The sequence below is a fragment of the Agelaius tricolor genome, unplaced genomic scaffold (assembly GCF_023055355.1).
Source record: "Agelaius tricolor isolate 1412-34295 unplaced genomic scaffold, bAgeTri1.0.p SCAF_28, whole genome shotgun sequence".
Taxonomy (NCBI): domain Eukaryota; kingdom Metazoa; phylum Chordata; class Aves; order Passeriformes; family Icteridae; genus Agelaius; species Agelaius tricolor.
This window is the reverse complement of record NW_027269288.1, coordinates 7674338-7691328: the sequence shown is the minus strand read 5'-3', so window position 1 is coordinate 7691328 and position 16991 is coordinate 7674338. Positions and strand designations below refer to the sequence as shown.

At 46.3% G+C, this 16991-nt stretch overlaps 3 protein-coding genes across 3 annotated transcripts; 1 reads left to right on the top strand and 2 right to left on the bottom strand.

The window, feature by feature from the left end:
* Positions 1-563: 563 nt before the first annotated feature.
* On the bottom strand, positions 564-3982 carry MASP2 (MBL associated serine protease 2). The gene is made up of 5 exons (XM_071448900.1): positions 3631-3982; positions 3089-3308; positions 2627-2804; positions 2253-2384; positions 564-769 (listed from the first exon to the last, which is right to left on the bottom strand). The coding sequence occupies exons 1-5, from the start codon at positions 3705-3707 to the stop codon at positions 759-761; spliced, it is 618 nt and encodes a 205-aa protein (XP_071305001.1). The 5' UTR covers positions 3708-3982; the 3' UTR covers positions 564-758.
* A 4696-nt stretch (positions 3983-8678) lies between these two features.
* CORT (cortistatin) lies at positions 8679-13971 on the bottom strand. Its single transcript, XM_071449035.1, has 2 exons — positions 9613-13971; positions 8679-9009 (listed from the first exon to the last, which is right to left on the bottom strand). The coding sequence occupies exons 1-2, from the start codon at positions 9706-9708 to the stop codon at positions 8794-8796; spliced, it is 312 nt and encodes a 103-aa protein (XP_071305136.1). The 5' UTR covers positions 9709-13971; the 3' UTR covers positions 8679-8793.
* LOC139600550 (basic proline-rich protein-like) lies at positions 11414-16869 on the top strand. The gene is made up of 2 exons (XM_071448812.1): positions 11414-11425; positions 15667-16869. Exons 1-2 carry the CDS (start codon positions 11414-11416, stop codon positions 16867-16869), a joined length of 1215 nt encoding a protein of 404 aa, XP_071304913.1.
* Positions 16870-16991: the final 122 nt, after the last annotated feature.

Genomic DNA, 16991 nt, shown 5'->3' with positions numbered 1-16991 from the left:
CTGCGCTGCCTGCCAAGGGCTCCCGGTAGAGAAGAACACGCGATTCCTCTGCGTGTTTCACTCGCGCGGACGCAATCTTCAATTGCTGAGAATCAAAGCAAAAACCGCCGCTGGCTCCTGATAGCGTTCTCACACCAAAGGGGAGCGGTGACCTGCGCGCAGCCTGGCTGCGCTCACGGGATCAGCCCGGGGCATCTGCTGCCCCCACGTATAACTTTAAACTCTTGACAAGTTAGGAAAATTGTTCCATAAAAATAAAATCGTATGTCTGGATCCAAGCTGGTCTGTAATGATCAGCTGGAATGCTGGAGTTCTCTTAAGAGCATATCTAAAAGGAGCATTAGGAAACAAAGGTGTGATGTCGTTCTGCTCTTCCTGCAGTTTAAGAACTATGTAAGGTTAAGCAACAAGAGCCAGATAAGAAATTCAAGACTCTTCAGGTAGCTGTGATGCTCAGGGGCCTTTCACAATGGCTTGTCTCTTACCAGTTCCTGTCTGATCTACCTTCTTTTTTCCCAAGTGACACGTGGGAACATCAGAAAATTAATGTCCCAGAGGCTGCATTTGGCTTCCAACAGGCAACAGCCTCTTTATTTACTGCAGCAGGCAAGTCTGAAAGGCAAGGAACCACAGGGACAAGTCATGGAGCAAGAGAAGCCTTCAGCCCTTGGGCAGACTGCAGCAGGTTTCCTTCCTGGACTTTCCAACCAGGTCTTCCCAGCACATCTGTCTCCATCTCTGCCTAAGTGAGGAGAAGCTTAAATATCTTCTGGAAAACAAAGGAGAAAAAGAGCCTGTCAATATCAGCCAGCTCAAACAGGAGTCCAAAAGACACAGGGGCAGCTTTTGCCCTCAACTCATGAAGAAGATCTGCAGAGACCTTTGGCACATCAGCTGCATCACAGCAATTCCCAATATCTTCACTGCCAAGGTAGCTCAGCCCATCACTGTTGCTGAGAAGCTCCCTCTGCTAGAACCTCAGTGCAACACAAGAGCTCTTTTCAAGGAGGAGGGCATAAATGTACACACACAAATGGTCAATGCAGAACTGCTCCTCTGCTCGTTCACAGCTTTCCGTTTTGCACCTTCACATTAAGGCTTTACAGCATCAACAAATCCATATGCTTGTGCTAAAAGGCATCACTTTAGGAAGGGCAGGTTGAATGAACATGTCTGTTCCAATACTCTGGAGACATGAGGAGTTTGAATCTTGAATCAGACCCAGGCAGCCATGGATGGAGAGAGTTTGTAACAGGCTGCTGTTGGGAAGGCAAATGCTAAGGCAGCCTTAAGCACTGGAAGGTAGATCCAGCTTTGCATTTCAGCATGGGGGAGCTCAAAGAAACTATCTTTCACCTATGACAGTATTTATAGGCAGTGTGTGTGTTGATTTTTTCCAGACAGGATTTAGCTCCTGCTGGCAAAGCTGCACCCATGAGGAGTGAACCCTGTACCCCATGTGGGCATGGGTTTCACTGCAAAGGAATCCCGAGGTGCTGATCACCATGATGACCCCAACACTTTGTTACCTGACACCACAGAAGCTTTCCCTGGTTATGAACTGTGGGGCAGAGCCAGGCAGTAGCCAGTGAGATAGACCTGGCTCTGCCCCACAGTTCAGACTGTCAGCCCTTCTGAAGAAGAGATTCGTGCCTGGCCATTTAATGCCTGGGTTATGGTGGCTGGTATCAGTGATACCTGAACCATCTTCCTCTTCCAGAGGCTCCTTCTTGGCCTGTGTCCTTACAGGGCCACAATCTAATTATTTCTTCATTAGACTTCACAACTCAATTGATAGTTTTCCCAACATATCTACTAACTTGGGTCCAGAATACCCGGGATCTCGGTACCCAGGGAGCAAGATACACTCAGTTTTGCAAGACTGGCTTCACTGGCACCCATGAAGACTTTTCTGTGGAAATATCTGTGGTGGAAAGTGTAAGGCATTTCTTGATTTTCCATTCAACTCACCTAAAGCTGAACGGAGGTGGAAAGGAGTAGCAAAAACCAAGTGCCAGTACAGCAGTTTACTACGACAGAAAATTGCAACAGCAGCCACAGCCTCTCTGCAAAGCAGGGCCTCTGCTCACAGCCCTGACTAACTCTGTGAACCTCCTCCCAGCTGCACCAGGCACACAGGGAATACTAAAAATGAAAACTAAACCCCACAGCTTTCACCTTGATATTGTCAGCACTGGATTTAAGTGGATGTTGTAGATAGGGGAGCATCTCCTGATCTAGAAAGAGCTCACCTGTGCATGTCCTCTTGTTTTCGTGCAGTTTGTAGCCAACCCTGCAGCTGCAATAGTAGCCCCCCACGTAGTTGTGACAGTGATGACTGCAGAGGGGTTTAGTATCCAAAGGCTGTTTGCACTCATTGATATCTAATGGGCAAAGCACAGAATCAGGCAGACAATAGATTTCAGCACAATGTTCTCTCAGTCTCAGCCACTCTGCATTTTGTGAGGTTGGCCTTTGGTCTCTGTGCCCCTCTGCATCTGCTTCTGTACCATGAGACCACCTTCTCCTGCCCCACACCAGCAGCCTCAGGCTATGAGAGAGCAGGGAAGGGCCAACCCCACAGCAGCCGTGGCTCTTCCATCTACAAGAGGGGCCAGACTCTCACCTTCAGCAGCATAAAAGGCCTCAAAGCCTGTGAATGGTTTCTCATTGGAGTAATCAGACCGAAACACCACCACGAGGTGGTTATCAGCGGAGATGTACGTCCTGTTACCCGGAGCCTCCTCAGTGTCTGTACTGCCCCTTCCACACAGTGTAGCCAAGGTCTTCCCACCAGAGCTCAGCTGCAAAACAGACAGAAAAATCCAGCAGGTGAGCACAGATCATTGAATTTTCTGAGCAAAAGCATCTCACTTTTCAGATGTTCCAATGTGACAACCACATCTGCTTCCTAGTCCCGTGGGCCTCAATAAACACATAATTTAGAAACCAGCTGAGCCTGAACTTTATAAGCAGACTAAAATCAAGAGCTGACAAAGAGTTATGTTGATTCTGCATGTGCCCAGCATCACATGAACAGAGTTTTTAACAGCTGCACCTGCTACATGTTACCCCATCCCACACATACCTTCACATAATCATATTCACACAGGTAGGACAACTCCAGGTCGAAATGGGTGAAGTAAATGCGAACAGAATATCCTTTGGGGACAGTAATATTCCATGTTTTCTCCTTGTGATTCGGGTAGACCTTTGGGAAGTTTGGGGATGTGATCCTTCCATACATTTTTTGTGGCACAATGCTGCTCCTTACTCCACTATAGAGCACAGCCAGCAAAATAAACAGCCTGTGTCAAAGGGACAAGAAATTACCTAAGAAAGAGTGAGCATTATCTTGGATCATACCCCAAAAGCCACACACACCCTCATTGCCCGTACAGATAACAAACCAGGTCACTCAGTTCTAGCTGAAACCTTCATGCCCAACACCCTCTGCACTTGACAAGGAAAGCAATTGGGAGGTATCAGTGGGGTCACTGTAGTAACAGCTAAACAGGATGAGCCTCATGCTCACGCCTTCTAGACGTGAAAATCACAAAATGCACCTGAAATAGACGTGAAAATGCACAAAATCAAGTGTCCAGAGGAGCTGGAGGTGACAGCACTCACCTCATTTTGATGCCTTCCTGTCTGAGCCTGTTCTGCTGTGAGCCTCGGGGAAGGAATCCCTCCTTGTGTGTTTGCATTTGGGGGCGGATGTATTTATTGTGTGTGCTCTGCTGTGTTTGCCTGGATGTTGAACCCTTATGTTTATCTCCCTTCCACCCCCTTCAGCCTGCTGAGTTCTGGGAACAGCAATCACTAAAAACCAGGCTTGCGCTCAGGCTTCGGTCAGTGACAGGGAGAGAGAGGCAGGGATGGAGAGGATGGATCAGGAATGCTGCAGGCTCTTGGAGGGAGCCATAATATCACTGCTCCGTGGGAAGGCAGGCAGGGGGAGGAGGTGGCTCCACACAGTGTCTGCCCGGTGAGCAAGGGATGCTGGCAATGCTCTTTCCCTCTGAACAACTGCTCCCCATTTACTACAATGCAAGCAGCATGGAAGGAGCTGCGCCCATCACCAGAGCACAGAGGTGTTGAAAACAAAATAATGGGATTTTTACAGGATTTTAGAGTAGTGATGCGTCTGGTTGTATGGTTCTTTGTAACAGGACAGAAACACTGCAGAACACACAGGCACCAGTTTCAGAGATGTAAATTCTTCCTGTTCTCAGCTGCAGGTTTTAATCCAGTGCACGCTTGTGGTGACCAAAATCTACTCCATGCCTTCTTCATAAGCATGGATTGCTTTTTATCCTGGAACACCCATAAGTAAAAAGTCACACTTAAAAAAATAATTCAAATTTCTTTTAAACATTTGTGGATCTACACAGGGGTTTCACAATGCCCAGGGAATTCAACTGGGAGAACAAACACTATGGGACATAAAGCTTCATTAAGTCTCCTGCATGTAGACTGCTCCTTTCCAAATCAGCATTTAGGTTTCCCACAAAACTCCTACTCCAGCACACATGGAAATAGGCCTAATACATAGAGGGTGAAAACCCAGATATATTAAAGCTGAGCCTAGGTCCATCTCTTCTCTGATGAAAATGGACAGAATTGGAAAACTGATCTGCAGCAGGGAACAGACTGTTGGATTGCACATGCAGGAAATTCAGCCTGAGATATCCTGTAATCTAATGGAAACCTTTTCAACAGCCAACAGTCATTACCCCAGGCACAGAAGCTGGTGCTGGCAGGAAAGCAGGAGTTATTATATGAACAAAACTAAGGCCAACAAACCATTCAGCAAACTGCAAGCAGAAAACACCATTTAATAGAAGTGAAGGAGAAAATACTAGCATAATAAATAGTGATAATTGTGTAGCATCAATACCTACAAGCACAGCTAACAGACAAGAACCAAGAGGGCATTGACTTTTCCCATGGCCCACTAGCTGCTAAAATCATCCTATCATCAAGATAGATGTGGACTTTATACTATGTGGAAAAGGGGGAAGAGAGAAAATTTTGGAAAAAAAAATCAATCCATGCCTGACTGAGCTGTTGCCTGATTCCCATAGTTATAAACACTTCCAGAAGAATTCCACTTCAGGCTTCCCGCTCACATCAGTAGCAGAGGAATGGAAAGTCAATTCTGATCTTAGGTCTAAAAAGTTTCTCACAGCCCAGAATCTGCTGAATGCCCTGAGGCTGCCAAACATTGAAACAGGACTGCTGACTCCATGAACTGTTATGCTGGAGCCTGAGAAACTGAACACTTGGGGCACACATTGGCTTTCCTCAGGCATGAGGAGAAGCACCTGATATAAACAAGGCTAAAAACACTGTCCCTGTTTCTTCTACCAGAAGGCTTTCACCCCCAAAATACTGCTGGGGATTAGCTCACCTGGTGCACAAGAATTTTGAGAGCACTCATAGCTAACCAGGACCCACAGATGCTCTTCCTGCCCACAATTTCCCTTCCGTCACAGGACTAAACTAGTGCAAAGGCTGAGTGGACTTCATCCACGTCACACACTGTTTAGACAGTTTTGCAATATAAATAAAATACAATTTTTATTGTGGAATGGAGCAGAAGATCACCAGTGCTGTTTCTTCCCAGCCATTCTGCTTCCAGCCCTCTCTGTCCCATGGAATGGCCAGCTGCCTTCCAGCACTGGGCAGGGCTCAGTTATGCTTTTGGAAGAGCAATCACAAGGCACTTTAGAGCCTGCTGGCTCCCAGCAGTGGGTAAATTCATCAGTTCACAGCTGAAGATGAGCACTGTTTGCAAGCCAGCATTTTAGAGCACAAAGGCTGCAGTTTGCTCCCCATGGCTCTGGGCTCCTCAAGCTCACAAACCCATGGCTGCTTAGGCAGCTGCAGCTCCCTGTCTGTACACCTGCACCCAAGCTTCTGGCAAGGAAGCCACCTCTCACCATGGGACTGATTGGGCTCTGGCTGGATTTAGCAGCACATGGCCAAGGACAAAGGCAGAGCTCTCAAGAAAGGAGACGTGTCCTGACCTGTGAGTTTCACTCTGAGCGGAGGAGTCCCTGCACGGAGCCTAATCCCAGCTGGGAGGCTTAAAATCCCTGTATGAAACATTATCAGAGAAATGCTGTCCCTTTCTCTATTAACTAAGCTCTGCCCATGCTAAGTCCACTAACTAGTGCAGACCAGTACACCCAGTGCTAGCTGGACAATCTCCTTTTATTCAAACATATAAACAAAGTCATAGTGAAACCAACCAGATCTGAGGACCAGCAGTGACCAAATGTACCATGTGATAAAGTGATGGATTCTAAAGCCACCATCTCAGTGACCAAATGTCTCCTGGATAATTTCTGGAATGTACAAGCCAGGAGTGGGAAGCTTTTCACAATCATAAGTCATTGGCTTCTTCCCCTCTTTCAAGAAGAGACTAAAAGACACCAGCCAAGCACAGCCCCAGTAAAACATTTTTAAAAGCAACCTTTCCTAACTAGAGGTCTTACATTAGGAAGAAGGCCTGACCTCAAACCCAATTCAACAAGGTCTCAGCTGTAAAGATTGCTTGTAATTTATTTTTTTTGTTTTACACTAACCATTAATTGCTTAAAAACAAGAGTTCTGCAAGTCCCCAGTGTACTGCTAGATCAGAAATTCCTCATTCCCAGCTGAATGCCCTGAGCCTAGAGAAATAGTGTGCTCCCTCCTCTGTCACAGCTCATTCCCCTGAGCACTGAGGGACTGCTGGACAACAACCATCATCCGTCCCAGCCAACTGCTCAGGACTAAGACACTCTCTGGGGAGGTGGAAGATGTGCATTTGAATTGTTGATATTTCCTTCACCTTCCAAATGCTTCCTCTGAGACTTTCTATGATCTTTCTGTGCCTTCTGGCATACTTTTAAATCTTTTTCACTTTTTAAAAAACCCAGAGATAACTTATGGGAATTTGCTCTGGCTCAAAGCGCAAGACACATTATTCTGAGCAGAGACAAGACTCAAAAGTGCATTGGCTACTGCATCTAAAAAAGAAATAGCAGGCTCTCACTCCCTTCTAACTTGTCAAATGCCATTATAAGTCTCACAATTCTTTTGTGAAAATTCAATTTTTTTGTGAAAAATGGAGAATAAGTCACTCACACTGAATCTGATTTATCCTGACACACTCACTAAATGCTATCATCAGGCAGGACCTCGCATCGCTTCAGTCTCAGCACACTGACTTACCAAGGAAACTGCACAGAAATATCCAAATCAAACACTGATTTCAGAGCTGATAAAAGAAGCCATCCCCATGGTGCTGGCCCCTCTCCACTGCAGGTGCACTGGCAACTCACACTTCCCCTTGGTGCTCAGCCAGTGCCTCAGCCTATGGTAGCAGGGGCCATCTGTGGCAATGAGAGAGCAGCTCAACTTTCAAATTAACTTCCAGCCTCGAGAGCAGCCAGATTCCTCTCTCCTGTGGGAACCACTAAATAATCCAGCTCACAATCTGCTGAACCGGCAGGCTCTGTCTGGGGCAATCCCTACACCATGTACTCGGGAGTTTCTTGTTTTCACTGCACAATTTCTTCACCATTACCTCAACTGCCACAAAACTGGCTGGCTTGCTGATTTAATCCAAAATGCTGCTGTTGACAGGAGTTACCTCCTGGTCACCAACCTCCAAAAGCAAAATGTAAAGGCTCAAAATGAAGCCATTAAAAATAGCTACCCTCAGTTCTCATCGGGTCTGGGGACAGCATCAGTGAGATACAGTTGAAGCCTCCTATTTTGTACAGCCATTCACAGCAGCGTAGTACAGCTCTGAAATTCAAGTTCCTAGTTGAACTTGAAGCAAAAGAGTGACTAAATTTCATACCTTTTTGTTTTGCCAGGATGAGAGATTCAGCAGCCTTCTTCAGAGGGAAATACCTGTGAGCTCGGACATGTCTACTGTCCATATCTTTTTACTACCTGTTGATTCTAAAAATAAACAGTTCAAAAATCTCCTCAATAATCCCAAAGAAATAAAACTACATGCTCTGCTACTCTCCAGGCAGCAAATGGCACCCAAGAGGGTAGGTAAGAAAACCCAGGTGTTTTGGTTTTGGGCTCGTTAAAGCAAGTTGAGAAGACACCAAGAAACCATGAGTGAACCAGAGCAGAGTCACAGCTGTTCCACCCAGGATTATGGCCAATTTATATAATTATTTAGGTTTTAGATGCAGCCCAAAAGCATCCCAGGAGCTTCTCTGGAATTACCTGCTGGCAAACCAAAAGTAGGTCAAGCTCTGGGCATGTCTCCCTCTCCCCAGATGCTGCTCCTGCACCCCACATCTGTACAGCACTGCCTGGGTGCTTCACTAAGCCAGCGTGGGAAGGAGCATGGGGTGCTGCTCTCTCCCATGTCCAGAGACAAGGCATGGCACCTTATCCTGACCAGGGGCTGACACTGAGGATCCTCCCCATGAGGCACAGCCCCAGCTGCCCAGCACCTCAGTGCGCACCCAGCTGGTCCCTCAAAGGCTGAGGAGGCAGCTGCAGCAGCTTTAGAGGCAGCTGTGCCTCCTCCACATGGCTCCCCTCACACCTGCAAACCCTTTCCCAAAATGGCCATGGTCCCCCACGGCTGCTCCAGAAAATGCATGTGCCCTGTCCCCCCAACCACGGCTGCCCCACAGAGAAGCACAGACACGTCCCCGAGGCGCTATGCTTTATTCTGAGGGGTGCAGGGCACAGAGAAGGAGCTAGGTGGACGAGGAAGATGAGTTGTGGGAAGGTGTTTGCAGGCTGGCAGGGCCAGGCTGGGCAGCACTAGCAGGAGGTGAAGGTTTTCCAGAAGAAATTCTTGCAGGGCGCCTTGCGGTCTCGCTGCGGGAGCTGCGCAAGCCGCCCCAGCGCTGCCCCGTCCTCCTCCAGCTTGCCCTCCTCCTGCACACCCGGGAAGGCTGCCTCACTGCCCACATCCACGCCATCCAGCAGCCCTGCCAGCATCTTCAGAATGACGTCCTTGTGGACTGTACTCCGTTCCTGCAGGCAAAGAGCAGGCAAGGTGAGGGATGGAAGGCTTGTCCCTCATGGCTGTTGAGATTCAGAGCATGCAAATGTGCCCCACGGGGCCCCTTCTCATTCCCCTGCTGCATCTCAGAGCCTCCTGTGAATACTACTCTAGAAAACACAATTTTATTTTGATGCAATTTCTTCATTTATGATTTCTCTGTTACTTTCCTATCTTTTAAACGTTTGTCCTTCCCACAAATTCTATTTAAAATATCATCTCCCTTGATCATATTATCAATTATATATCTTTTCTTGCCCTCCCTAGTACTTTGCTTTATTCTCTCATGCTGTACCCTTTCAATAATGTTTTCTCCTTTTCCCTCTGATCTCCTTTGTGCCAGTTTTCACTTAGCTCAGACTTCACATATTCCAGCTCTCTGGCATCTGTCCTGGTACCTCTCCTAAATCAGCTGGCCAGCAAGCCATAGTAACAGCCCAGGGCTTTGAAGCACATCAAACTGTAATGCCTTGGAGTATAGAGGGATGGAAGGGTTGCATTGGGTACAGCCTACTTGCCCTTATGTCCCTTTCCTTGCCTCTATCCTGCTCCTACCCAGGGCATGTTGTACTCACCCTGGTGCTCTGCAGTCTCTCTTCCCCGGGCAGCGTCGTGGCTCTCACACTCCACACCAGCAGCAGCACAGACAGCAGGCTGGCCACCAGCTGCATGATGCTCAGGTTGTCACCAGTGCTGAGATAGGAACACTGGTAGAGGGAGCTGTTCCTGGACTCTCTTCTGCCTCAGACAATTGTTGCAAGCCATTTTATAGCCCTCCCCCAGCCCAGCAGGTGACGCAAACAATTAAGTCTATATCAAAGGGAAATTAGGCTTTGGAGAGGTTGTTAACATTTGGCTGCTTGAGCGGGATACTTCAGTGCCTCCGGGCTTTCCATGTGCCAGACCTGCAGAGGCTGAGGAAGCAAAGGTCTGGGACTCTCCAGTGACAGGCTGTTTCTTCATGTCACAAAATTGCAGGCATCATCTGTGCCTCTTCTACTTAGCCAAATTCTGTTTGGGAAATAATGAGGAGTAGAACAATCCACTGGCTCCCACAAACCTCTGGCCAATGCCGGATGAATCAGAGGCAAGTGGTAAAACCTTTGGCCACCAGCACTTAGATATAGCTTGATTGATTTAAATGGGAACTAATGACACTGAAAGCCCTTCCCCAGAAGTATTCCCTGCCCAGCACAGGAGCTGTAACTGCTGGAGCAGGGCATGACATCTGAAGGAACACCGCAGCCATGACATTAAAGCCAGCAAAAACAATTGCTAAGTAGAAATAGTTACTCACCCCGTCCAACAATCAAATCTTTGTGGCTCATCCTCAAGGGGTGAGCCCACTCCAGGGAGGAATCTCCATGCAGCCCTTGAGCATTGGGGTCAGATGCTGCCCGACCAGTGGAAGACAAGGGGTTAACGAATCTTTTTGGACCTTGCCCTCAGAGTGGTTCCACAAAATGTCCATTAAAGTGGATTTTTAAATAAAGACAGCTTATACATATGCTTGCAATGGGTACCCCTTATTTTTTATGTTATTTCCTCAAATGTTGGCTTATATTGTATGTACCTATATTGGCTTATATTGCATGTAATTATGTTGGCTTATATTTTATGTACTTATATTGCATGTAATTATGTTGGCTTACAGTGTGTGCTTATACTGTATGTACCTGTGTTGGCTTATATTGTGGTACTTATATTGTGCCACTTATGATCGGAGCTGCCCTGCCCTGGCACGTAGTCACAGTTAGGTAGAACAGTTATAAAAACTTTACTGTTCATCTGTCTTCTATGGGATTTTGGGTAGAAAATTTATGGGCCCAGAGTGGGGACAAGTCCTAGCTGTCAGATAGCCACTTGCTGACTGCCTCCTGTTGTCTCACAGGTCCCCAAGGATACCGAATTTCCTGGAATCTACCATTTGACATCAAGGAGCGGCAGCCAGAAGATGTGTTGAAGCACGTTCTTCAGTGTCTCAAGTAAGGACTGCAGTGAGTGTGTAAACTGAAGAGTGTGTGAGTATGTGTGAGAGCATGAGACAGACTGTCTGTGTCTGTCTGCATCTGCTCGTCTCTGCACGTCTGAGTGTATGCTGACCGATTTTAGCCTTGTGTGTGTGACTTTTGCCTTTCAGGTTTTTCAACTCATTTTTAAATTTAGAATAAAAAATCCCCAGCCAGGATTCCACCCCCCTCCCCAGCTGTTTTTTTATCCCCCTCGGTCCCGGTCAGTCTGCGAGGCGACATTCATCACCAAAGTTTGGGTGCAGACCATCCTGGGACTGGGGTTCAGTCCCATCCATGGGACAGTCAGGCAGGAGGATTTTTTCGAGGCTGCGATGATGGCCAGGGGTGTCACGGAGCAGTTGCAATGAGAGTGACGGTGAGTTTGTGAAGGCAGTGTGCATGGTGGATGAGTGTTGTTTGCTGGGTTTCCTGTAGCAATAAAACAAGGTGTAGAAGAGAAAGGGCCAACTCTTAGCAGGGGTTAATCCAAGGTTTTATTAGGAGTCCCAAAGGAGCTCCTGCACCTCAGGGAGCCTCCTGCCAAGAGCCCAGGGGAGATGTGTCAAGGTTACATTTAAAGGGAAGTGGAAACCGACAGTAGAGAACACCCTACCAACCATTAAGTGACCCTAAGGGATGGGCACTGGGGGATGGACATTTAGGACAGTGTATGGGGCAAGGCTTGGGGGGCTGACCCCTGGACAATCACTCGATGACTTGGACCAAAACTTCTGCATGGAGGGGATGGGATCTGAGTGATTGACAGAGAGCCAGGGTGGGGGTTTGGGGATGATCTCATCCCTGGAAAGAGAAACCACAGGTTAACGGAGGGGGTACAGTTTGGGATAAACCATTTGGGAAAAATATGGGGATACAAAACAGAATTACTTCAAAGTATTACAAAGTATAAAATTGCACTACAGCAGGTTTGGGCAGCACCAAATAAAATAAAATAAAATGCTTTAATAATAGAATAATAAAAAATAAAAATTAAATAAAATTAAAATAACAAAATTAATTTAAAATAAAGGAACGAGAAAATAAAAACTGTTAAGTGCTGTAAAGTGCCATAAAAGTTCCATAAAAGGTAGTGCCATAATGCAAGACCCTCAAACACCACCACAATCACCAGCTTGAGTTGGTCTGGGCATCACCAAAAAAATAAAAAAAAAAAAACCTTTAAAAATCAAAAAATTAAAATAAAAATTAAATAAAAAATAAAATTTAAAAAATTAAATAAAAAAATTTAAAATTAGAATAATTTTTTAAAAAATTAAATAAAAAATAAAATTAAAAAAATTAAATACAAAACTTAAAAAAGAAAAATTAAAAATAAAAATTGAATAAAAAATAAAATTAAAAAATAAATTAAAATGCTTGAAAAATAAAATAATTTTAAAAAATTAAATGAAAATAATATTAAAAAAATAAAATAAAAAGCTTTAAAAATAGAATAATTAAAACAAAGTTATATACAAAAAATAAAATTAAAAAATAAAATAAAAGCTTTGAAAATAGAATAATTAAAAATGAAAATAAAATAAAAAATAAAATTAAAAAATAAAATAAAAAAGCTTTAAAAATCGAACAATTAAAAATAAAAATTAAATAAAAACTTAAAAAAAATTTTAAAACAATGTTAAAATAGAATAATAAAAAAAAATTAAATAAAAAATAAAATTAAAAAACTTTAAAAATAGAATAATTTTACAAAATTAAATTAAAAATAATGTTAAAAAATTGAATAAAAAGCTTTAAAAATAGAATAAATAAAACTAAAAATTAAATAAAAAATAAAATTAAAAAAATAAATAAAAAGCTTTAAAAATAAAATAATTAAAAATAAAAACTAAATAAAAAATAAATTAGAAAAATAAAATAAAAAAATTTTAAAATATAAAAATTAAAAATAAAAATTTTAAAAATTAAAAAAAAATGTTAAAATAGCATAATAAAAAATAAAAATTAAATAAAAAATAAAATTTAAAAAATCAAATAAACTTTAAAAATAGAATAATTTAAAAAAATTAAATGAAAAATAATGTTAAAAAATAAAATAAAAAGCTTTAAAAATAGAATAAAAAAGACTAAAAATTAAATGAAAAATAAAATTAAATAATTAAATAAAAAGCTTTAAAAATAGAACAATTAAAAAGAAAAATTAAATAAAAAATAAAATTAAAAAAATAAAATAAAAAGCTTTAAAAATATAAAAATTAAAAATAAAAATTAAAAAAATTTTAAAAATTTAAAAAAATGTTAAATGAGAATAATAAAAAATAAAAATTGAAAAAAAATAAAATTAAAAAAATAAAATTAAAAAAATCAAATAAAAACTTTAAAAATAGAATAATTTTAAAAAATTAAATGAAAAATAATGTTAAAAATAAAATAAAAACTTTAAAAATAGAATAATTAAAAAGAAAAATTAAATAAAAAATAAAATGAAAAAATAAAATAAAAAACTTTAAAAAAAGGAAAAATTAAAAATAAAGATTAAATAAAAATAAAATTTAAAAAATTAAATAAAAAACTTTAAAAATAATTTTTAAAAAAGTAAATAAAAATAAAATTAAAAATAAAATAAAAAGCTTTTAAAAATATATTAAAAATGTTAAATTGAAAAAATTAAATAAAAAACCTTAAAAAGAGAAAAATTAAAAATAAAAAAATTAAATTAAAAAAAATGAAAAAGAAAATGAAAACTGTAAAGTGCTGTAAAATACTGTAAAAATTCCATAAAGCGTAGTGCCGTAAAGCGGGACTGACGTAAAAATGCCGTAAAAGTGGGACTGTCGTAAAAGGTGCCGTAAAGCACGACTGCCGCAAACTGTCGTAAAAGGTGCCGTAAAGCAGAACTGTCGTAAAAGGTGCCGTAAAGCAGAACTGTCGTAAAAGGTGCCGTAAAGCGCGACTGTCGTAAAAGGTGCCGTAAAGCAGAACTGTCGTAAAAGGTGCCGTAAAGCAGAACTGTCGTAAAAGGTGCCGTAAAGCGCGACTGTCGTAAAAGGTGCCGTAAAGCGCGACTGTCGTAAAAGGTGCCGTAAAGCAGAACTGTCGTAAAAGGTGCCGTAAAGCAGAACTGTCGTAAAAAGGTGCCGTAAAGCGCGACTGTCGTAAAAGGTGCCGTAAAGCAGAACTGTCGTAAAAGGTGCCGTAAAGCAGAACTGTCGTAAAAGGTGCCGTAAAGCAGAACTGTCGTAAAAGGTGCCGTAAAGCGCGACTGTCGTAAAAGGTGCCGTAAAGCAGAACTGTCGTAAAAGGTGCCGTAAAGCAGAACCGTCGTAAAAGGTGCCGTAAAGCGCGACTGTCGTAAAAGGTGCCGTAAAGCGCGACTGTCGTAAAAGGTGCCGTAAAGCAGAACTGTCGTAAAAGGTGCCGTAAAGCGCGACTGTCGTAAAGGGTGCCGTAAAGCGCGACTGTCGTAAAAGGTGCCGTAAAGCAGAACTGCCGCAAAAGGTGCCGTAAAGCGCGACTGTCGTAAAAGGTGCCGTAAAGCGCGACTGTCGTAAAAGGTGCCGTAAAGCGCGACTGTCGTAAAAGGTGCCGTAAAGCGCGACTGTCGTAAAAGGTGTCGTAAAGCGCGACTGTCGTAAAAGGTGCCGTAAAGCAGATCTGTCGTAAAAGGTGCCGTAAAGCGCGACTGCCGCAAACTGTCGTAAAAGGTGCCGTAAAGCGCGACTGTCGTAAAAGGTGTCGTAAAGCGCGACTGTCGTAAAAGGTGCCGTAAAGCAACACGGTCGTAAAAAGGTGCCGTAAAGCAGAACTGTCGTAAAAGGTGCCGTAAAGCAACACGGTCGTAAAAGGTGCCGTAAAGCAGAACTGTCGTAAAAGGTGCCGTAAAGCGCGACTGTCGTAAAAGGTGCCGTAAAGCAGAACTGTCGTAAAAGGTGCCGTAAAGCGCGACTGTCGTAAAAGGTGCCGTAAAGCGCGACTGTCGTAAAAGGTGCCGTAAAGCGCGACTGTCGTAAAAGGTGCCGTAAAGCAGATCTGTCGTAAAAGGTGCCGTAAAGCGCGACTGCCGCAAACTGTCGTAAAAGGTGCCGTAAAGCGCGACTGTCGTAAAAGGTGTCGTAAAGCGCGACTGTCGTAAAAGGTGCCGTAAAGCAACACGGTCGTAAAAGGTGCCGTAAAGCAACACGGTCGTAAAAAGTGCCGTAAAGCAGAACTGTCGTAAAAGGTGCCGTAAAGCAGAACTGTCGTAAAAGGTGCCGTAAAGCGCGACTGTCGTAAAAGGTGCCGTAAAGCGCGACTGTCGTGAAAGGTGCCGTAAAGCGCGAGTGTCGTAAAAGGTGCCGTAAAGCGCGACTGTCATAAGAGGTGCCGTAAAGCACGACTGTCGTAAAACTGCCATAAAGAACGACTGTCGCAAAACTGCCGTTCAGCCGTTTTTCCCAGAAATTTTGGACACAGGTGTTTTAAGCACTTTTTAATAGTATTTCCCGCCGGGCCATGACTGCCGCAGCGCTGGCCCCAGCTTGCAGGGCGCTGCTTTGAGCTGTGTTTGCCGCACGGGGGGTGCCCGCAGCAGTCGCCCCGCCCCTCCTGCGGGCCCGCCCCTTGCCGCCGCGTGTCTCCAACGGGACCCGCCCCTCACCTCCCCGTCGGACCCCGCAGTCCTGTCCGCCCCTGCCGCCCCGCCCCCTGCTCTCGCGGTCCCGACACCCGCCCCCCCCCCCCGGCGCCTCCCGCCGCTCCCGCGAGCCCCGCCTTTGCCATCCCGTTGGTCCCTGCCGTCCCCGGTACCGCGGGCGCCGTCCCTCAACTCCGCTTTTACGGGCCCGCCCACCAGCGTTACCGCGGCCCCGCCCCCTCCGATTCCGCCGCTTCCCCCCCGTTATCCGCGAGTGCGGCCGCTCCTGCCGCCCCCCCCCCGGTCCCCCTCGCCCCCTTTACCGACACAGCGGGGCCGGTGCTGGCCCAAGTCCCGCCGCTGCTGCCGCGGCTTTGCAGTTCCCTGCCGCTCCCGGCTCTGCAGTGCCGAGCGCGCCTGGCGCGGCCGCGCGGCGTCCGCAGCGCCCCCTGTGCGCGTTGCCGCGGGAAGCTCTGCCCCCACCCGAACCTGCCGTTCAAGCGCGCGCCGCACGCCCCGAGCTGCCCACGGGTCCCGCCGCAGCTCAGACGCCCACGCTGGCCCCGCCCCTGCCGGCGTTTGGGCGCGATCCCCCGGTCCCGGCACGGCACCGCTTGCGCTGGGACCGGGGCGCCCCAGCCACCCCGTGCCGGCGCCGCGCCGCTCCAGCACAGCGTCCCCTCAGCGCCGCCCCTGCCCGCCGGGCCAGCGGGGACCCCGGCTCCCAGCGGCTGCACGCCGCAGTCCAGCCGCCGACAAACCCCCCCCAGCAGAATCCCGCCGCCTCCACGCTGCTCCTCCCGCCGCCCCGGGATCATCTCCCGCCTCCCGCCGCCCCGGGATCATCTCCCGCTGACGAGGCTGCCCCGCCGCCGCCCGTGGTCGCATTCTCGCTCCTGCCGCCGCCGCTCCATGGCGGGCCGAGCCGCGCCTTCCCCCCCGCGGCCCCCCGCTTCACAGCTGCCCGCCTCCTGCGACCGCGGCCGTCCCGGCGTTCCCCTCCACGCCCGCGGCCGCAGCCCCGGCTCCCGTGGCCGCAGCCCCGGCTCCCGTTGCCGCAGCCCCGGCTCCCGTTGCCGCAGCTCCGCCACCGGCACCCCCCCACGCTCCGGCAGCCCCCCGCACCAGCGATATCACTCCGCGCCGCCTCATCCAACCACAGCGCTGCTTCCGGGATCAGCCGCACGCATGCGCAGTTCTATCTCCACGGCCCCGCCGCCACCCCCCACTGCTCTGGCCGCAGCTGACCGGGACAGCCCGGTCCCGGTTCCGAGCCGCTGCGTGCCGCTGTCCGGCCACAGCCGGCATCCCTGTGCCGGGGCACGCCGCTTCCGCCGCCACCGGGTCGATACACGGCACCAGAGCGGGC